Source organism: Nycticebus coucang, chromosome 14, assembly GCF_027406575.1.
Source record: "Nycticebus coucang isolate mNycCou1 chromosome 14, mNycCou1.pri, whole genome shotgun sequence".
Taxonomy (NCBI): Eukaryota; Metazoa; Chordata; class Mammalia; order Primates; family Lorisidae; genus Nycticebus; species Nycticebus coucang.
In genome coordinates, this window is record NC_069793.1 from 68256241 (window position 1) to 68278360 (window position 22120).

Below are 22120 nucleotides of genomic sequence, written 5' to 3' on the forward strand. Positions count from 1 at the left end.
TGCAACAGTCAGTAGGGAAAACTCTGCCCCTCATCCCTTCTATAAGAGGGTGCTAAGACTGGGCTTTAGTTGCAACTCTTCTGTCCCCTAGGGAGCCAGGGATTCTCTAGGTTTCCCAGACACCTCAGCTCAGTGGAAGGGGACATGTTTTCTGACACTCTTGACATCACCCTGGCAGGCGGGGCATCTCCACAGGCAGACGCAGTGTTTCTGTGGGCCCATGTGCCACCTCCCACGTCATTTTTCTTTACAGGGGATTTCATAGGATGGGTGGATGATGCCTGCTGCAGGCACAGACAGGCATTTGAGTAGTGGAGGAGTTGGTGAGGTGCAGCTGTGAGCCACCCCACCAGCTTGGCACAGGGGCAGGGGAGATGACAAATGAAGGAGGAAATCAAGTCTAATCAGTGCAAAAGCCAAACCCCTTCCCATTCTATGGACACATTGTTGAGTGCCAACAGTGTATTCCGGTCACTACCCAGGAGGAGCTCAGGATCAAGCACCCGGGAACCAGCTCTGCACAAGGAGTTGGCGTTATCATGCATCTGCTTGTTTAGGAAGTGTTTATAGATGCTGTGGAGACGGGGGGGGAGAATGTACCCAGCTCAGCCTTGATGGCAGACATTTGCTGGGAGATTTGAAGACTCGACAGGAGGTACACCTGGGATAATCTAGTCCTAATTAAACCTGTTGGGGGATCCAAATCTCCTGGATAACTCATTAAAGGTACCAGTTCCTTGGTCACCTTTATGCCCTACCCCATGGTCATTCTAAGGTCAAGTACTTTTGATAAGCCTCCCTGGGGATATTAAGCATCATGCAGGTCTCAGAACCACAACAGTAGCCCTAATGGTTAATTTAATAATAATTGCTGTGTACAACAGTGGTAAGAAGAAGGAGGAGGAGACACCTGTATAGAACATACTCTTCTGAGTGCTTTCCAAGTGTTAGTTTCTATCTTTTTTTTTGCAGTTTTTAGCAGGGGCTGGGTTCGAACCCACCACCTCCAGCATATGAAGCCGGTGCCCTACTCCTTTGAGCCACAGGCACTGCCCACTATCTTTTTTTTGCAGTTTTGGCTGGGGCCAGGTTCGAACCTGCTGCCCCCAGTATATGGGGCTGGCGCCCTACTCCTTGAGCCACAGGCGCTGCCCCTAGTTTCTGTCTTTTTACAACAACCTTATGATGTAAGAAATATTACTACCTGTATTTCACAGAAGAAGAAATGGAGGCAAAAAGAGGTCAAGTAGCTGCCCAGGGGTATAAGTCAATAATGGCATTCAGAACTAGCTTTCCCTTTCCCAAGTCCATGACCTTGACCACAAGGTCCATTGCCTTAGTACTTGAAGAAGCCAACCCCAGGAAGGGTCACACAAGACAACTGGGAGGGCCAGGACTAGAACTCAGATCTCCTGGCTCCCAGCTTGGGCTGCCTCATGCTTCAGAGGCCAGTCCTGAGGGGTGGCTTAGAAGTGACTGCCTACTCTGACCCTAATGTCACCTTGGTCTTCTCTTTCAGGTGGTATCAACCTGACCAGAAAGGACCCCCGCTGGGTGGGTGCCTGGTGGCTGGGCTTCCTCATCTCTGCTGGCTTGGTGGCCCTGGCTGCCATCCCCTACTTCTTCTTCCCCAGGGAGATGCCTAAGGAGAAGCATGAGCTTCACTTCCGTCAAAAGGTCTCAGCTATTACAGCCTCACCTGTCAACAAGGTAAGCCCCCTCCACATCCCCTACCCTACCTAGTCCAGGCTCCTGTCCCACCCACTGTCCTCCTTTGCAGCATTACACTTCATGCCTCAGGCCCTGTTCTCCACATTTTAACAAGCTGATCCCCGCAGGGCTCCATGACACCCTTCCACAGCCCTGTATGGGAATAAGACAATAATACCTGCCCCTTCCAAGCAGAAGAGGTCAGGAGCCAGAGATGGAAGTGACTTATCCAAGGTCACAAAGCCAGCAAAGGCAGTGCTGGGATGAGAACCCATGCCTGTCTGAGTTTACACCCCTCACACCCACTACCACATGACCGCCTCTGGGCTTGCCATTGCAAGGTTTTGTAAATTCTGAATTTGCTGTAGGAATGCTAAGAACTTGAAGGATGGATGGGACGGTCTGGGAATAATTCTGTGAAGAAAAGGTTTTGAGCTGGGTTTTGAAGAGTGTGCAGAAGCTTGAGAAGGAGAGGGTGGAAATAGAAACAGCCTGGGCAAAATGATTTGGCTTAGAAATGAACCTTTCAAGGACAGTGAAGGGGACAAACATGTTCTGAATATCTCTTGAGGTCAGGCTCCAGGCTGGACACTAGAATCACAGTGGGCATATCTGGTGAAGACAGAGACTCATGGCAAGTAATAGCAATGGGTCTGATGCTCCAGAGATGGTTATCTAATCCTCTGCTCAGCTCAGAAGAGGTAGGGAGGATTTGCCCAAGGTCACAAAGCTGGGAGGAGGGGGCAGGACCATGTGAGGCATTGGCCAGGATTGATGATTCCAGGGCAAGGGTCTTCAAGTTGTCTATGGCCTGAAAAACAATAAACTGGCTCCGAATTAAAAAGAAAATAATAAAATAGAAATAGTTTCTTTTAAGTTTAATTGTATGTCACTAATAGAAACTCCATTAATTTTTCTTTAATACTCATACGCATTTCGTTACATTCTGAAAATTTGTGCATTAGATTTCCTTTTTCCCCAAGTATAGGAGGTGGTTGTTAAGAAATCACAATCATAAATTACTTGTTGCTAAGTAATTCTCCTTTCAAAAAGACAATTTATAAAAATCCTGTTGACTATTTCATACCAAGAAAATTTCTCTTTACTGCAGCAGGTTGAAATATTTGAACATGTTGCTATAATGTGAGAGACAGGCTGAGGTTAGGGAGCCTGATAAGGTGGCTCTGACAACGGTCCAGGCAGGAAGCAGTGCACTGGTGGTGAGGGGTTGGGGGTGCACAGGAGTCCCAGTCCCACAGGAGCATGGGCCTGCTCAGAGTTAGGTGCCGCTCTGCTAAAGGATGTCCTAGAGGCAGTGATGGGCTGCTGGGATTGGGTGCAGCTGGCTCAGAGGCAAGAAAAGCAGGTGCTGGCTGCTGAAACCAGCTTCAGGGAGGAAGACAGTTTGGAACCACGGATAGTCCTTCCTGGTTCTGCCTACTCAGGTCGAAATTTGGTTGAGATGCAATTCCTGGAACTTGACGAAGAGTTCTGGGAATTGAGAGTCAGCATAGAGGAAGAAGAGAGCCTGGCCTGCTGGTAGCTGGGTCCTGAGTGCAGGCACAGTACAGCACCATGTGGGTGATGGGGTGGAACGGGCGGAAGAAGCAAAGGTTGCGAGCGGAAGACTGAGCTGAGGTCAGTTACGTGGCTGCTGAGTGGCTTTTAGCAGCAAATCACTGCTCTATTCCAAGTTGCTGTATAAAATGCTGAGCTGAGATTCCTGGAGCAATAGTCTAGGCACCTCAGGTTCTGAGAATGCATGATTCCTTGAGTCAAAGCTGCTAGAATTCAGAGATTCAGATTGTAAGAGCTGTGTCTCAGTAATGCCTTGAAACCCTGGCTCCCTGACTGTGAACCTGTCTGACTGTCTGGATTCATTCTGTCAGCACACTGGGGATGGGAAATGGGAGGGGAGGGGGTGAGAGGTTCTTTTTAAAGAACTGAGGGCTGAGAACATGATGATCTGCTTCCAGCAGCTCTCAGGCAATAAATATTGATGTGGGAGGAATTGTTCCTCTGCCTCCTTGAGGCTGCCTTAACTGGGTCTGCTTACGGTAACCTGGCTGGTCTGGCCAGTTAGAGCCACTGACAGGCAGGGGGATGGGCCAGGAGGAAAGGCTCAGTGAGGCAGAATCTGCTGCCAGAAATCCAGATACCTGGATAGAGGATGTGTATCTTCTATAGGAAAGGTGGGGTGGGAAGGGGAGAAAATGAAGGGAGGGGGCTATTTCTGAAGTCTCTCTAGGCATCCCCTCCCAGTCTCAAGGCTCAGGGGTTTCCTAAATACCCTTCTAGAAGTAAATGCAGGTTTAAAAAATATTCAGGAGATGGCAGTGTATAAGAATTACATGACCCAGAACAGGTCTCTGGCCTCAGTCTCCTTATCTGTACAATGGGAAGCAGATTGGACAAGGTCTGTCAGCCCTGACAGGTTCGTGCTGTCACTTCTAAATGGCTCCCTATCACTGGAGCAGTACATGAGCATTGTTATAGAAGGACAGAGAGGTGCATCCCACAGTTCCTGTCCCAAGGAGCTCTGGGATAGTGAAGGAAGGCCAGGTGCAAAGGGATAACTGGTAACATAGTCGTGGTTTCTCCCGCGACTATGGGGTTCTCCTCTGAGGGACAGGGACAATTAACGGTCCCTACAGAGAAGACAATGGGGGGGGGTGTCACACTGGGCTCTGTCCCTGCATCTCTTAGAGCTCAGATAACCACCCAGACACCCTCCTACGAGTGATCCAGGACAGGACTGCCCAGCCTCTCGCTGGGCCTTAGTCTCCCCATCTATAATTGGCCTATCTGTATGGTCTTGTCAGACCCTAGGACGCCTGGCGGACGGCTCTGCAGGGCCTGCAGAGTAAAGGTGGCCTCCTGGGGCTCCCTGATAGATCCTTTGTTACTGGGGCAGTGGTGTCCCCATGTAGCCAGCAACCTTCTTGTGTTCCCCATGTCCACTGGGTTTTGTGAGAACCACTCCTTGGGGCTGAGTCAGGGCCTGGGAGGGTCCCAGCCAGCTACTTCCTGGCAGAGAGGCCTCTTCCATCCAGATCCCTGCCCCTGCCCAGCCTCGGAGCACCTGACTCTGTTACTTTCCCTTGCTTCATATGTGTCTTTCATTTCTGAGATGTCTCTGAGAGTTTGAGATTCTAAAATTATATGGTCTTAAAGTTCTGTGTTCCTAATAGAGATTCCTAAGGACTGTGCTCTATTATTCTAAGATTCTCTTCCCGGATGGCCTGAGACTCCCCAGATTCACATTTCTGTATGACTACATTTTGGCTAAGAGTCTGTAAGCCTGTGAAGTCTGCTGCCTATCAGTCATTAGCCTCCATGCACTTCTTCGGGAGAATGGTCAGGGGTGGGGACAAGAGTGGGAGGTGGCAATGGTCTTTCAACACCAGGGCTTAGGGCTGCTTTATCGGGATTTGCCCAACTAGAAGGGCCCCATTCCCTGGGACTTGTGTTCCCACTGAATCTCTGTGAATTCTGAGGTAGTGCAGGTATTTTTCTGTCCCTTGTGTTCCTTCCTTGCAGGCACCACCTCTAGACCCCTTTCTTCTAGCTGGGGAACCCTCCTACGTCCTTCCCCATCCCTGGCAGTCCAGGGCTTCTGAGCTCCATTCTCTACAGTTAAAGGGCTTGAGAGATTACACAGTTCAACCCTCACTCCATCTCACAGATGGAGGGATGGAGGTCCACAGAGAGTCAAGGACATGCCTAGAACTTGTCCAGCACCTATGGTCCCTACATTTGTCTGTATAAAGCCAGGATCTGGACCCAAAGTGCTGAGGAGAGCCTCCTCCCTCAATAGACAGAGCTTCCTCAGACATTAGGGCTGGAGGCCACTTTGGGGTGATCTGCTTGAGTGGTTTTCAAGAACCCCAAGGGCTCAGGGCCTTTCACCCCTGTAAACACAGACAAACACACACACTCACTTTCATCAGAGTAATAGTTCTGCTTTTATGCATTTTTATGCCAGTGTTTAGAATGAGATTTCAGTCGGGAAAAATGTTCTGTTGCTGAAAATCAGCTAATCTAGTTCAATATCCCCATTTGACAGAGGAACAGACTGAGGCTAAAGAGAGAGATGAAAGATAGCTGATCTGGCCCATGAGATCCCACTCGCGTTTCCTTGGTGTCTGAGGCATCCTGCAGTGGCGGGGATAGGGCCAGCTATGGTGGGGGTTAGACATGTGCCGTCTGCACCATACTGGCCTGGCTCTGCTACTTACTAATTCTGAAATCTACAAAATGGATATAACCGAACATCTACATCCTGGGGTTTTTATAAGAATGAAATGAGGCAAAGTGGTGAGGTGAGTGATTCAATGCCAGACACGCAGGCTCAGGAAACAGGAGTGCTTATTCTTATCATCTTTCCCAGATCCAGCCAGATCTGAATGGAAACAAATTGCCTTTTTTTTCTAGTATCTTCCTTATATGTTTTTCTAAATTTATTTTTTCAAAATTTTTAATTGACAAGTAAAACTCTATATATTTATGGCATACAACATGGTGTTTTGACATACCTGTGGAATGCCTAAATCAAGCTATCTAACACATGCATTACCTCGTATACCTATCATTTTTGTAGTGAGCACACTTATTGTCTACTCTCTTAGTGATTTTCAGGTATACAATATATTGTTAGTAACTGTAGTCATTCTATGTGCTATAAATCACTTGAACTTATTCTTCCTGTCTACTGGAGATTTTGTATCCTTTGATCAACATCACCCCAGTCCCTTCCCTACCCAACCTCTGGCAATTTTTAAGATTATACGTATAGAAGAGATCATACAGTATTTATCTTTCTGTGCCTGACTTACTTCATTTAGCATAAGGTCCTCCAGGTTCGTTCATATTGTTGTAAATGACAAGATTTCCTTTAAAAAAAAAAAACAGGTTGAGGGTGGCGGCTGGTGGCTGTGGCTCAGTGAGTAGGGTGCCGGCCCCATATACCAAGGGTGGCAGGTTCAAACCCAGCCCCGGTGGAACTGCAACAAAAAAATAGCTGGGCGTTGTGGCGGGCGCCTGTAGTCCCAGCTACTCAGGAGGCTGAGGCAGGAGAATCGCCTAAGCCCAGGAGGAGGAGGTTGCTGTGAGCAGTGTGACGCACAGCACTCTGCTGAGGGCCATAGAGTGACACTCTGTCTCTACAAAAAAAGAAAAGCAGGTTGAGTGCTATTCCATTGTGTATACCTATCACATTTTCTTTCTTTCTTTTTTTGAGGCAGAGTCTTACTATGTCACCCTTGGTAGAGTGCTATGGCGTCACAGCTCACAGCAACTTCAAACTCTTGGGCTTAAGTAATTCTCCTGCCTTAGCCTCCCAAGTAGCTGAGACTCCAGGTGCCCGCCACAATGCCCAGCTATTTTTTCTTGCAGTTGTCACTGTTATTTAGCTGGTCTGGCCTGGGTTTGAACCCGCCAGCCTTGGTGTATGTGGCTGGCACCGTAACTGCTGTGCTATGGGCACTGAGTCCTACCACATTTTCTTTATCTGTTCTTCCATTGATGAATACTCAGGTTGATTCCATAGCTTGACTATTGTAAATGGTGCTGCAGTGAACATGGACGTGCAAGTATCTCTCGACGTACTGCTTTCCTTTCCTTTTCATATACAGAGGTGCCAAAAATATGTATACACCTTTTAAGAAAGAAAAGACCTGTATTAAAATGGTAATAATATATACTGATAATGTTTATTATCTTGTATCTCTTGTGATTCCGGAAGTCAAATGTGACTTGAGCATATGTATCCCACCATACTGTTCTCCATAGTGGCTGTACTAATTTACACCCCAAACAACAGTATGTAAGGCTTCCCTTTTCTCCATATCCTTACCAACACTTATCTTTCACCTTTTTAATAACAGCCATGATAACAGGTGATAACTCACTGTGGTTCTTCTATGCTTTTTTTATAGGTTTAAGACAGTGCACACCAAACCCAGGTCCAGGACTAGTAAAGTAGTAGCAATTAGACGGGCATTTATTACTTTGCACCATTCAGGGTTCTAAGACCTTTGTGTGTGCTATCTCATTTCATCCTCATGTGAAAGTAGGTACGTTTATTACCTTCATTTTATACCTAAGGGACTTGAGTCACATGGCTAGTAAATGGGAGAGCTGGGATTCAAAGCCAGGAAAACTCATTCTAGGACTTGTACTGAATCAATGAATCAAACACCAACTGGGACTAAGGAGCAAGAAAACTACAAGTAAGAGCAAACAATGAACAGAGCTGAGAGTGAAATATGTAGATGCGTGGCCATGAAGATTAATTCGGTTGATATAGCTGAGCCATTTATTTGGGGTTTTTTGGTTTTGTTTTTGAGACAGAGTCTCACTTGTCGCCCTTGGTAGAGTGCCATGGCATCATAGCTCACAGCAACCTCAAACTCCTTGACTTAAGCGATTCTCTTGCCTCATCCTCCCAAGTAGCTAGGACTATAGGGGGCCACTACAACACCGGCTATTTTTAGAGATGAGGTCTTGCTCTGGCTCAGGCTGGTCTTGAACCTGTGAGCTCAGGCAATCCACCTGCCTCGACCTCCCAAGTGCTCATTTATTTGGTTTTGAGATTTCAGGTAGCCAAAGGGAAAAGAGGCAGTTACATGAGTCTCATTCAAAGAAAGCCAGAAGCTTATTTCATTCCTCAGCATGTTTCATTTAGAAGTTCAGATCTCCACTCTGCTAAAAATCACTATCTCTCGTGCGGGGAAGTGGGTAGAAATTTTAGCTGTTACTCCCATCCCCGTGGCTGCTTCACTTGAAGGTATGTGATGGAAACTGAGGGTGTATGGAGAGTTCCATATTACCTGCCAGAGTTTGCACTCATTCCATGGGACTGGGCATGCAGTGCCAGGACAGAGCCTTCTACTAACTCAGATCCCTCCGAGGATAGCTTCTGGGTAGCAGAGAGTAGGGCCTTCCCTGGGCTGAGCCACACACATCATGCCATGTCCTATAGCAGTGGTTCTTAACCTTCCTAATGCCACAGTCCTTTAATACAGTTCCTGTGGGTTGCGACCCACAGAGTGAGAACTGCTGTCCTATAGGTTTGCAGCAGTCAGCACAGAGCCCCAAGAGAGGAAGTTCCATTGGCCCCTTCAACCCAGGCCTGCTGACCTGGGTAAACCGCAGCCTAGATGAGTTGGACACTAAGCTCTCCCCTCAACAGAGGACAATCTTCCTGTTTTGGGAACTTGCTATTAGTCAGCAGTCCTTAACCCAGATTAGTGATGAGTGGCAGAAATCCTTGGAGAACACAGGGGACAGGAGCTCAGGACAATTAGGGCTCCTGATACCCACAAGATAAAGCTCAAATCTCTGAGCCTGGTTTGGCTCTGTCCGTCTCTTATCCCCCCTGCATCTTACACACTAGTTCTCACCACTGTGCTTTTGTTCATACATGTGCTGTGCTTCCAATCTCCTCTCCAGGCTTGGTGGAATGGCTCATACCTGTAATTCTAGCACTTTGGGAGGCCAAGTCTGGAGGATTGCTTAAGGTCAGGAGTTCAAGACCAGCCTGGGCAACATAACAAGACCCTATCTACAAAAAATTAAAAAAATTAGCTGGGCATAGTGATGTAAGCCTATAGTCCTAGCTACACTGCACTCTAGCCTTGAGCAACAGAGGGAGAACCTGTCTCATTAAAAAAAAAAAAAAAAGAAAAAAAAATCACTTCTCCCTTTCTGTCTATCCAAATCTCACAGCTCACTTCTCCCTGAATGCCTTCTCTGACCACCCAGGCCCTGAAAGTATGTCCCTCCCCTCCTGTCACCAAATCCCATATCCTTTTACACAGCAGGTGACAGAGTGAGACAAGATGACCAGAGGACCTGGGTTTGAGAGCCTGCTTTGCCAATTACTCTCTGAGTAACACCTGTTCTTTTGGGCCTCAGTTTTCTCTTCTGTAAAATAGATCCAATATCAATCCCTGCACCAGATAGACTGTGGTGGGAATGAAATGACATGGTGGATGTGAAAGTGCAGTGGAGACCACATGGAGCAGATGACATTGTGAGTTTTTTCTTTTTTACTGTGGTTGTTTTTGCCATTTACATGAGGACAAGGAACCCAGGCAGAAAACTCAAAAGACTCGGCTTATCTCTAAGGGGTGAGTCTGTCCGTCCCTGGTAAGGTATTTGGGGAAGTTAGGTCTATCCCCAGCCTCTCCTCCTTCTTGCCGGGGTAAGCGACACCCCTCACATCCTCTCCCTCACTTACCCAGGCCCTTCCCACAACTGTTGCATTTTCCCCAGATACTACTCTTCCTAGAGCTTGGCTGGGACTGAGGAAGGAGCAGGGAGAGTCCCTAATTCTCTTTAAAGCACTACATGCAAAAGAAATATCATGTGAGCCATGTATATAATTCCAAATTTTCTAGTAGCCACATTCAGGGGTAAAAGAAATTAATTTTAATAATCTGTTTTATGTAAACCACAGATTAATTTATTTATTGTTATTTTTTCTCTTTTTTTTTATTGTTGGGGATTCATTGAGGGTACAATAAGCCAGGTTGCATTTGTTAGGTAAAGTCCCTCTTGCAATCATGTCTTGCCCCCAGAAGGTGTGGCACACACCAAAGCCCCACCCTCTCCCTCCTTCCCTCTCTCTGCTTTTCCTCCCCCGCCCCCATGACCTTAACTGTCATTAAACCACATATTTATTATACACTAAAATTCTTATAAATGATGAAATATTTTTCAGTCCTTTTTTTTTTTGAAACAGAGTCTCACTTGGTCACCCTTGGTAGAATGCTATGGCGTATCAGCTCATAACAAACTCAAACTGTTGGGTTCAAGTGATCCACTTGCCTCAGCCTCCCAAGTAGCTGAGACTACAGGTGCCTGCCACAATGCCCGGCTATATTTTAGAGACGGGGTCTTGCTCTGACTCAGGCTGGTCTCAAACCTGTGAGCTCAGGCAATCCACCTGTTTTGGCCTCCCAAGGGCTGGAATTACAGGTGTGAGCCACCGTACCAAGCCTTTTTTCGGTCTTTTTAAATTATACTAAGCCCTCAAAATGCAATGTGTATTTTTCACTTATGGGTATCTCAATTTGGACTAGCCATATTTCAAGCGCTTAGAGCCACATCAGACAGTGCAGCTATAAGGCCCAGGGTGCCTTACCCAAAGAAATAAGACTTAAATGGAGGGATCTGAGGCCCCTTCAAATCCCCCCTGCAATGGTGCCTCCTAATTCTGCCAAGGCTGCTCCTGGCTGATAGGACTTAGTGGATAAACCGTGAGTATTCTACTCAGGCAAGCTTGGCCTCAGATCTGAGTTCAGTCACTCTCTAGTCATGTGGTGTTGACCTCAGGTTTGTGTGCTCAACGTGTGGAAGAGCGTAAGCTTCCTACCTTTGCAGGTCAGTGAAGTTGGAGCAGGCTTGTACACAGGTAGCCACCAGCCCACACACTGGTGTGGTCCTAGAATCTCAGTTCTGCTAACCCCTGTGGTGCTCCACAGGAACCTTTGTCTCAGAACCATTAGCAGCCCCAGAGTTCCCTGGCAGCTCCTCTTGATGTCCTCATTTTTCTTCCAGGAGCCTGGCACTGGCTGCACGCATGGCTGGTGACAGCCATCTCTTGCACCTCTTCTTTTAATAGATGTTTATCAGATACCCACAGTTTCACCCTGGGCCCTGTGCTAAGGCACCTGAGTTTCAACAGAGAACATGATTCCTGCTTTTGCAGAGCTCAGAGTCCAGTAGTGGAGGTAAAGACTAGACAAGGTTTGACTCAGCCCTCCGTGTATATGAAATGGATATTCTTTATTTTCCCTAAAAATCAACTTAGTTTCTACTCTGAATGTCCATCATGCCAGATCTTTGGGAAATTTATCCTCCGCCTTTCTCAGGGCTCTCCCACTGAGGTGAGGCCAAAGTCCTGAAGTCTTATGTTGTCGCCCGGCCAGGTACATCTGCCCCCTGCCCAAGAGAAAGCCACAGTCCGGAGACAGCAGGGTTTACAGAGGGGAAGAGTTTATTCCACAAAGTGCTAATCAGGGAGATAGGACAAATTTCTCAAATCCACCTGACTGAGAATTGGGGAGACAGGGGTTTTTTTTTTTCCTTGAGACAGAATTTCACTTGTCCCCATTGGTAGAGTACTGTGGCATCACAGCTCACAGCAACCTCAAACTCCTGAGCTTAAGTGATTCTCTTGCCTCAGCTTCCCAAGTAGCTGGGACTATAGGCGTCCGCCACAATGCCTGGCTATTTTGAGAGACAAGGTCTCACTGTGGCTCAGGCTGGTCGCAAACCTGTGAGCAATCCATCACCACCCTGCCTTGGCCTCCCAAGTGTGGGATTACAGGCATGAGCCACAGCGCCCAGCAAGGGTACCAGGGGTTTTTGTTGGTTTTTTGTTTTGTTTTTTGAGACAGAGTTTTTCTATGTCGTCCTCTGTAGAATGCTGTATGTCACAGCTCACGGGAACCTCAAACTCTTGGACTTAAACAATTCTCTTGTCTCAGCCTTCTAAGTAGCTAGGACTACAGGCGCCTGTCACAACGCCTGCTATTTTGTTGTTGTTGTTGTTGTTGCTGTTGTTGCAGTTGTCATTGTTGTTAACCTGGCCCAGGCTGGGTTTAAACCGGCCAGGCTCAGTGTATGTGGCTGGCGCCCCACCCACTGAGCTACAGGCACTGCCCAGGGAACAGGGTGTTTTTTGGGGGGGCTGGGGACAGGGTTTTTAAAGACAGTTTAGTGGGCAGCAGATTAGGTGAGCAGGGTCTGCTAATCGGCTGTTTTCTGGCGGAATCATCAGTCTTTGGCATGGGCCAGCTGTCTGGGTGGGCCAGCCAATCCCTGGAACCTAGCTCCTTGAGTGGGGGGGTCCAAGACCAGTTGAGTGAGTTCCTTGGCCTGGGTGGGTCAGTCAATCCACTGGAGTGCAGGAACTGGAAGATATCTGAAAACGACCTTGGTTCTGAACACGTGATGCTTTCTACAGAGAAAAGTTCAGAATCTTTACCTCTACCAGTAAGTATAGGGAAGTAAACAAGAGAACAGTGACTATTATCAGGCAAACAAGGGGACAGTGGCTAATTAGTATCATTATTTTAGTTAAGCCTATTCTTTTACAGGGTTTGGGGCCCTTACTCTAGTTCTCGCCTTGTACCCCTTCATCAGTCTGTAAAGGTGGCTTCACTTGTACTGTGTCCAGGCACGGAGTGTGGGGGGTGGTCCAACCCCACTACCACCCAGCAAACAGCAGTATCAGGCCAGCCTGGTCAGTGATGTCCACCTGCCATCCTGGCCCATGCAGGCCCCTTAACATGCTGGGAAAGGATCTTGGTGTGGTTGGGAACACGGGAGCCCAGCCTCCGCTAGGTCAGCGTGCACCCTGCTTCTTGTAAGCAAATTGTTTCCTTGTTCTCCATGTTAGAGGGTAAAGCTCTCAGCTGCTCTCGGAACCCACAGACTGCTTGGTCCCTGCTCTACCTGCATTTCTAGTTTTTAGTTGTAAAGAAGGCATTCCCTTCCCCTCATCCTCAGAGGCCTCCCTCTCTCCTCACACTCCTTACATCACCCAGTGGAATTTTTTCAGTGCACTCAAGCTTTGGAGACAAAAGGCAGGAAAGACAATCTTGCAACCCAATCACTGCTTCCTGCCTGCCATGAACCTCTGCTGAGGAGGAGAAACCCAGAACCTGCTCCCTGCTGGAAAGATGGGAGAGAATAGAAAGGGAAAAGCCCAGGGGAGCAAACACACATAAATTAACATTTGAATGAACCACTCAGCTGAGACCAGGCAGCCCTGGTCAGCGGACACCAGGGAGCTGGGAGGAAGAAGCTCCAAAACTCCCCCCTCTGTGGGGGCCAGTGTGGTGGTTCTGAAATAGGGGGAAATCCAGTGTTTGCCTCTTGAGATTCCCTAAGAAAAATAAGGGGGATCACTTGAAGCCCAGAGTTGAGACCAGCCTGGACAACTAGTGGGGCCTCATCGCTATAAAAGAAAGAAAGAAAAACAAGATGGGAGAAGAAGAAATAGAGTGTGTCAGGTCCCGACTAAAGCATGAGCCCTGTAGGGACCTCGCAGGCAACAAGGGGAGAGGAGCCAGAACCACAGCAGCCCAGGTGAGCTCTGCAGCCCCAACCAGCCTTCCCGATGGCCTCCAGCCTATGCCTACACTCTCTTACCTACAGGAGACTCACTCCCTCCCAGGGCAGCTGCTTCCAAACTGCCATTTACCCTGAGTTTAAGTCTTCTTCTGTGGAATTCATTGCGTCTAATTCCGGCACAATGCCTGCATAGAAGAGTGTGACTGAATTGCACCCCACGTGATCACTTATAGTTGAATGACCCCCTGCTGGCAGCAACTTCTCCAAGACTTAGTTTCCTCATCTGAAATGTGCACAGTAATGGTACCTGTCGCACAGCATTTTTGTGTCAGAGGAATGCAGATAACACCCTGGGCACTTGGTGGGGACCAGCAAAGTGCTCTCAGGCTCTGGGGTTAGGCTTTGTGGGTTCAGAGCCTAGCTGAACACTTGCTTGTTATGCCACTTGAGGCAAGTTATTTTATATTAGGTCGGGCACAGTGGCTCATGCCTGCAATCCTAGCACTCGGGGAGGTCAAGGTGACTGGATTACTTGAGCTCAGGAGTTCGAGACCGGCCTGAACAATAGTGAGACCCCATAGCTACTAAAAATGGAAAAACTAGGGGGGTGTCGTGGTGGGCACCTATAGTCCCAGCTATTGAAGAGGCTGAGGCAGGAAGTTCACTTGAACCCAGGAGTTTGAGGTTGCTGTTAGTTAGGCTGATGCCACAATACTCTAACCTGGGGCGACAGAGTCAGACTCTGTCACCAAAAAAAAAAGTTATTTTTTATCTCTGTCCCAATTTCATTACCTGAAAACAGGGATTATAAAGGTACCTACATCAGAAGGTTGTTATGAGGTTTCAGTAAGTTATGCATTGGTCATTAGAACAGTGCCTGGAGTGTAGTAAGTACTCAGTAGGCAATAACCATTACTTATCATTTCCTTCCTTCTTTCTGACAATCAGAAGAAGGTGATTGTATACCCCCTCGCACCAGCCCCCATCACACACACCAAGTCTTCTCTTCCCCAGTATAAAATACCTCTCCTAGGCCAGGTGCAGTGGCTCACTGTAATCCTATAATCCTAACATTTTGGGAGACTGAGGTAGGAGGATCACTTGAGGCCAGGAGTTTGAGACCAGCCTGGGCAACATAGTGAGACCCTTATATTTTTCTATAAAAAATAAGAAAAAAATAAGCTGGGAATGGTGCTATGTGACTGTAGTAGCTATGAGTACACCTTGTCCATCAGCCTGGGTAACAAAGCAAGACTGTCTTAAAAAAAAAAAAAAAGAAAAAGAAGAAGACGAAAGAAAAGAAAAGTAGACCTCTTCTTCAGGAGTTTCACATAGGCCATCCTCACTCAGGGTGACAGTGGGCATCCTCATACTGTGGGCTCAGAGCTAAGCATGTCCTGTGAGTATGATCTTGTTTATTTAAGAAGAGGGGCTATTGTCTGTTACCTCCTCAGTATGGTTCCCTTTCTGTCCCAGCAGATAGTCTAGAATAGTGTTTCTCAACCTTCCTAATGCCACGACCCTTTAATCCATGGCTGGGGGTCACCACAACATGAGGAACTGTATTAAAGGGTCACGGCATTAGGAAGGTTGAGAACCACTGGTCTAGAACAAGATGGGCCTGGTGCCCCAAACCACCCCAGCCTGTTTGTAGGTATAGCTCACTAGAGGCTCTTGCTCCTGGTGACTCTCCAGGTGATGACAGTTGGGAGTGACATGATAACTGAAGATAGAGGTGAGGTGGTCACCATGTTGGTGATGGTAATGGGAACAGTGAGAGTGGTAAGGATGCTATGCGGATGCTGACAGCAACACTGATGATAATTGTGCCAATGAACTAGGCGACGCTGATGTTAGCAATAACAATGATACCGATGTCAGTAATGGAGATTTTGATGATGGGGTGGTGATGGGATTGGTGACAGTGGTGGTTTGGTGATGGTGGTAGTGGTGAAGGAGATGAGGTTGGTGACACTGACATTGGTGAAGACAGTGGTAGGGATAATGACGATGTCAGACACAGTAATAATGATACCAATGATTCTGATAATCATGACGGTGGTGGTGATTCTGAAGGGTCAGGCGACTGGGATAACAGTGATAGTGGTGCTGCTGGTGGTGACAGTGACAGAGACAGTGATAACAATCACCTTACTCAATTAGTCATTTAGTCATGATGATATTGGCGATGTGAATGGGGGTGATACTTAAGGTGATAGAAATAATCATGATGATGAAGGCGATTATTCCAATCTTAAGGATGGTGATGACAATGGGTTACGTGGAGGCTGGTGAGGGTGATTCTTTCAGATCCACATGCTGCATACCTATATAGCCGAAAGTAAATGGACACCGTGGGCCCCACTGCTCCTGACGAGACAGCCCCCACCTGTGGCACTCTCTGAGCAGGACCCCTGGCATCTAGCTGACTGCCCTTGGTTGTGTGTTTCCCCAGGATAAGGAGCCCCCCTCTGAGAAGAGCCCTGGAGAGTCCCCAGAGAAGCAGAATGGCTTAGCACAGATTGCACCAGACCTGACTGTGATCCAGTTCATCAGAGGTAAGTGAGCTCTGGCCAGGTTGGGGGAGGCAGAGCCAGAGAAGCCAAGGACGCTACACAGGATCCTGCCCGCTGTTCTCGATTCATCTTCTCCACCCACAGGAACCTCATGAGCACCATAAACTCTTTGTGAGCCTTTGCTCATGAAATCCTCTCTGCCTGGAACAACAGATTTTATTGCTATCTATCAAAATCTTCCCTGTCCCTCCAGGTCAGTCTCCCTCTAGAGCCTCACTTTCTTCCAAAAGGTCTCTCCTGGCCAACAAGGCTGCTTCCCTCCCTTCTATGGGCTCTTAGAATGCTTAGGCTTCTATATCAGCTCCAATCTGTGCCATATCCAGCCCATCCCCTGAGCACTATGCTCCTGAAGGTCATCACCTCTGCTGAATGCTCATGTATGAGCCTTCCTTCCTTTCATCCCACCAACTCCATGCCTGCAAATGGGAGGCCCCCAGGAAATTGTTAAATTCCCAGCCTGGGCAAAAGTGGAAGGAGTTGTAGGCTAAAATCCAGGCACCTGGGCTTTTGTTCTGGGTCCTTGCTTCTCTCTGGGCCTCAGTTTCTCCATCTGTACAGTACACTCAATGATCTAAGGTCCATGTGGCTATGATCCTGAGACTACAAACTCAATCTGTAGGTAACTAGAGTAAACATTGTCACTAGGCTGTCCCATCTAAAGATTCCAGTCCTGTGAATATCAAGTGAGTGCCCTGCTGTGTGCCAAGCACTTGTAGAACACTTGTGGTAAGTCAGCTGACCAGTGCCCCATCTTATGGGAGTTGCTTTCCTTCTCTAACCCGAGTTTCCTCATCTGGAAGACTGGGTTGCTCTGGCTCACTCAAGGACTAGTAGAGAATCACATGGGTTGATGCATGGAAAGCTCTGTATACTATTACAAACACGATACCTATGTAAGGTATAATTCTGTCTATTATGACTCCTACTCTACTGTTACTATCCTGAGCATGTCCAAGGACAGTAAATTGAGCTGCCTGTGGTTTAGCAGGACTTAATTTCTCACTGACTACCTTTGCAAAAGGAAGGATTAGGTCAATTTTGAGGAAGAGCTTCCCAAGACTTGATGTTAGGATAACAGTAATCTCCCTGGGTTCCTCAGCATTCCCAGAGAAAGAGAGGGCTTGGACTCTGGGGCAGGGGCCTGGACTCACTAGCCTCAGGTCACCCCCAGCTGCTAGAAGGCCCTAGCACACTGCGCCATGGAACTGCTTGTTAATCACTGCTTTGGCTCCTGCCCAGAGGGAAGCTGGGGTCAATTGCCGAAATTGGATGCTAGAGTGAGTATTCTAGGCCAGATTATTTCTGGTGGTTTCAGCTTTAACATGAGCCTCGACAGGGCCCAGGCAGGGCTGTTCACAAGCCCTGTGGGTAGTTAGCCAACCTGCTTCTGCTGAGCTTCACAGGGGCTAGGCTGACCCTAAGACCTGGCCTTGACTTCCTGGGACCATGGGGGACCATGGAGGAGTCACAGGGAGGAGGAAACATCATGGTCCTGGTCCCTCAGCTGGAGGAACCCTAAATTCTTTTTTTTTTTTGAGACAGAGTCTCACTCTGTGCCCTGGGTAGAGTGCCATGGCATCATAGCTCACAGCAACCTCAAACTCCTGGGCTTGAGCAATCCTCTTGCCTCAGCCTCCCAAGCAGCTGGGACTACAGGTATATGCCGCAACACCCAGCTGTTTTTTTCTATTTTTAGAAGAGACAAGGTCTTGCTCCTGCTCAGGCTAGTCTCAAACTCCTGAGCTCAAGCGATCCACCCACCTTCACCTCCCAGACCTAGGATTACAGACATGAACCACCACACCCAGCCAAAGAACCCTAAACTCATAGGGAAAAGTAGCCCCTGAATGGGGGAAGGCCTCTATCAGATGGGGGACACAGTCTCCCTGATGCAAGATACATAGTTCATGAATGAAGGGATAACCTATCTTGTCCGATGGAAGGGACCTGACCTCTAGGGTAGAAAAGGTCCCAGTCTGATGGGAGAGACACAGCCCCTGAAATGAAGAGGTTCTCTATCTAATGGGGAAGACTTAACTGTCTTTGAGTTAAGGGAAACCCCTAACAGTCCCTAAACTGAACAAAGACCTGTCCTATTTGAGGAGGGCTGTGTCTTCCTCATCAGGAGGGAGGCCCTGTCTTGTCTGATTGTCTCACTTGTCAGAGACATTGTACTGAGCTGAGGGAAGACCTGCTCCCATGGGGAAGATCTGCCTCGGAGCTGGAGACAGGCCCTGGAACTCCCCTCAGCTGGCCCCATCTGAGTGAAAGGCATAGCTCTTCTCCTCCAGGAATTTTCCATCTGTTCTGGAGGCAGGCTGTGGATGCTGAGGAGGGATGAAGGATGGGCACAAGTGCACTGCAGTGCTTAGTGCAGGAGATGGGATGGGAACAGCGGGATGGAGTCCTCTGGAGTCGGGCAGCTGGAGAGGCACAGGAATGGGGGAGGGGCAGAAAGGGGGAGCAGTCCTTGTACTGGGAGTCAAAGGATCCTGGGAACTCTTGGCCTTGCTCTAGCCTCTCTGGGTGAACTTGGGTGAGTCCCTGCCCCTCTCTGGGCCACGCCATGCATTGAAGGAACCTGTATAACTTAGGTCAAGAAGATTGAAATTCCATGGCTCTTACAGGGCCTCAGATGCCCTGAGCAGCTCATGGCCAGAAGTGGGGCTGGAGCAGCTACCTGGGCAAGGGCCAGCTTTACAACTCCCCACTGCAAATGCTGGCTGCCTGCTGGCTGCTTACATTGAGTGCATGCGCTGGGACCCCGGGCACAAAGCAGGCCTGGGTTATAAAGGAGGGGGAATTCCACAACCATAGCCCCATCCATCCCTTCTGGACTGTCTGTCTTTATTTTCTGGCTCCCAAGGAAATAGCTTCTGGCCTGGCCCAGGGATAGGGAACTAAGTGGCTTGGCCATGCTCTGGGGACAGACACAAATCTCACACATCTGAGGTCCTGTCCTGCTGTTGCAGGAACAAAAGGGAACCTCCACCTGGCCCAGAGTACCTCCAGCACCTTCTTTTTGCACCAACCCAGCTTGGGAAGGCCTTTCCTCCTCTCCCCCGCCCCACACCTCACCTCTAACCTCCATCTCACTGACTGCAGGCAGATGCACGCCTCTCCATCTTGTGTTGTTAGTGGACAGAGGTTTGCAAATGTCAGAACAGAAGGTGCTCTGAGATATCACCTGGGCTGCCTCTAGTGATGAGAGCACAAAAGCCCAGAGAGGAGGGGACATACCCACCCTTCTGTGCCCTTCAACTTAGCAGACTTGCAATGAGGGCAACCCATGAACAACCTGTTTTAGGGCTAGCAGGAGACCAGGGAGGACCCCACTGCCAGAACACTCACTTCTATTCCTGTCCCCAAACTTTTACCCTGCTTGGAATTCCTTTCGTTTCCGGCTCCACCTCTCCAGATCCCACATTATTTAAGTCCTACCTCCGCGAGGCCTCCCAGCACCAGGCCTGCCCAGATTTCTCCTTCTTTGGAGGTCTTAGATTCCACCCCAGACATTTTGACATTTGATCATGTATTAGTCTGTACATCTATTCATTCATTCCACAAATATTTATTGAGTGACTACTATGCCCTGGGCTCTGGAGATTCAGCAAATAATACAACAGACAAAACCCCCTGCTCTGAAGGAAGCTTACAGTCTGGTGGAGCGGCAACGGCACAGCTAGATGAGTAAGATGAGTAAGGTGCAGTGTGTTAGGTGATGTGCTGTGGAGAAACACCAACTAGGGATGGGGACATGTGGGGAGGTGAGGGTCTGCGCTGGGGACACAGAAGGGAGGACAAAAGCCTGCATTGGCCTGGAAAGAACTATAGCAAGACAGGCTGAGTAAAGAAAAGGAATAGATAAGAAGAATAAAAAAAAAATGGATGGATGAAATAGATAACAGTATAACATGAAATAGAACTATAAGGAATCAAATAGAGTTGAATGGGAAAATAAAGTTGAGCAGCATGGCTCAGGCCTGTAATCCTAGCACTCTGGGAGGCTGAGGCAGGAGAACCCTTGAATCCCCAGGAGTTCAAGACCAGCTTGAGCAAGAGCAAAACCCTATAGCTACTAAAAATGGAAAAATTAGCTGAGCATCTTGGTGGGTGCCTGCACTCCCAGCTACTTGGGAGGCTGAGGCAGGAAGATTGCTTGCTCAGGAGTTTGAGGTTGCAGTGAGCTATGATCAGGCCACATATCAAAAATGAAGTCTAACTCAACGAAATGGAATTTCAAAAATAGAGTAGAATTAAACCAAAAGAGGTCAAGTGTGGAATTGACTATAACACAATTAAGTGGGATGGGATGGAAGAAATGGAACGGTCTCGGTGGGGTCTGGGGGGAGGCAGTAACGGATGCTGTGGCTGGCCACCTGTTCTGACCGTCTCTGCACGTGCCCAACAGTCTTCCCCAGGGTGCTGCTGCGGACCCTGAGCCACCCCATCTTCTTGCTGGTAGTACTGTCCCAGGTGTGCCTGTCTTCTATGGTGGCAGGCATGGCCACCTTCCTGCCGAAGTTCTTGGAGCGCCAGTTCTCGGTCACCGCCTCCTACGCCAACCTGCTCATCGGCAGCTGCACCTTCCCTTTGGCCATCGTGGGCATCGTGGTGGGCGGTGTTTTGGTCAAGCGCCTCCGCCTGGGGCCCATGCGCAGCAGCTTCCTTTGCCTGCTGGGCTCGCTGTTCTGCCTCCTCCTTGGCCTGCCTCTTTTCTTCATGGGCTGCCCTACCCACCAGATTGCAGGCATTCCCCGCCAGCCTGGGTGAGTGCATGAGCCAGGGTGAGATGTGCAGGGCGGGCCAGGGGAAGACAGGGGTTTCAGGCAGGAGCCAGGTCAGTGGCTCCAACCTCAGCTCCCCTGTGGCACCATGTCCTCACCTTTCTATTCGAGTTAAGCAATGGGATGCTCTGGAAGGTTCCAGTGAAGGTGTCAGGCACCCCTAGAAGGGGTACCTGAATACTAACATAGGACTCTAAGGGCAGAAAAGCTAAGGCCTGGGGCCTTCCTCTTGGAGGATGGGGACCTCCTACATCTCCCTTCCCTCCTCCTCCAGGCTCCAGGCTGAGACAGGCCAAAGCCACTTGTGCCATGGTATCTCCAGAGTGGCTAAGTCCTCTAGGTCCTGCAAGGGTTGGATGGAGACCACATCACAGAAAGCACGACCCAGCTCAGCCAGATGATGACACAGACTGCCCCAGGAGCAGGGTGGGAGAGGGGGTGAGCCGGGGCTGGACACCCTCTCAGGGAAACTGCAGAGGGGCACTGGGAAGGGGGTGGACTGCAGACCTCTGACTTTTTAGTTGTTCCATGACCCTAACATTTCAGAATTCTTTTTCCACATCTGTGAGGGCCACTCCAGGCTGCTGAGGCTTAGCTCCCTCCCACTTTCCTGCCCCCACAACCATCTCTCTCTCTCTCTCTCTCTCTCTCTCACACACACACACACACACTCACACACAAAAAACACACTCTCGTTCTTTCCCCTTGGGAGACTTCTTGGAGAGGATGTTGGAAGTTACATCCCTGCCTGTTTTCCAGAAATGATTTCATTTTTTCCTGGAAACTATTCCAGGCTTAGGTTAGCCCAACACCCAGCTAGAATTCCCCAGCTTCCTCTGTACCCACCTCTTCCTTGACGCCTCCTGCCATCACCCAGGTGTCAACTGTCCTCACCTGGAGTTCCTTCCGTGTGGCGGTGGGGAGGTCAGCTCAAGGCCAAGGAGGACCCAGGCTGTCCCC

The 22120-nt window shown here is 48.8% G+C and overlaps 1 protein-coding gene across 4 annotated transcripts in view; it reads left to right on the plus strand.

Annotated features, from left to right (window-relative positions):
• The window catches only part of SLCO2B1 (solute carrier organic anion transporter family member 2B1), a 56800-nt gene that overhangs the window by 23909 nt on the left and 10771 nt on the right, over positions 1-22120 (plus strand). For all 4 annotated transcript variants that reach the window (XM_053560922.1, XM_053560923.1, XM_053560921.1 and 1 more), the window contains exons 7-9: positions 1520-1710; positions 16253-16355; positions 20785-21142. In XM_053560922.1, the coding sequence (XP_053416897.1) occupies positions 1520-1710; positions 16253-16355; positions 20785-21142 (652 nt within the window). The remainder of the gene's footprint in view (positions 1-1519; positions 1711-16252; positions 16356-20784; positions 21143-22120) is intronic.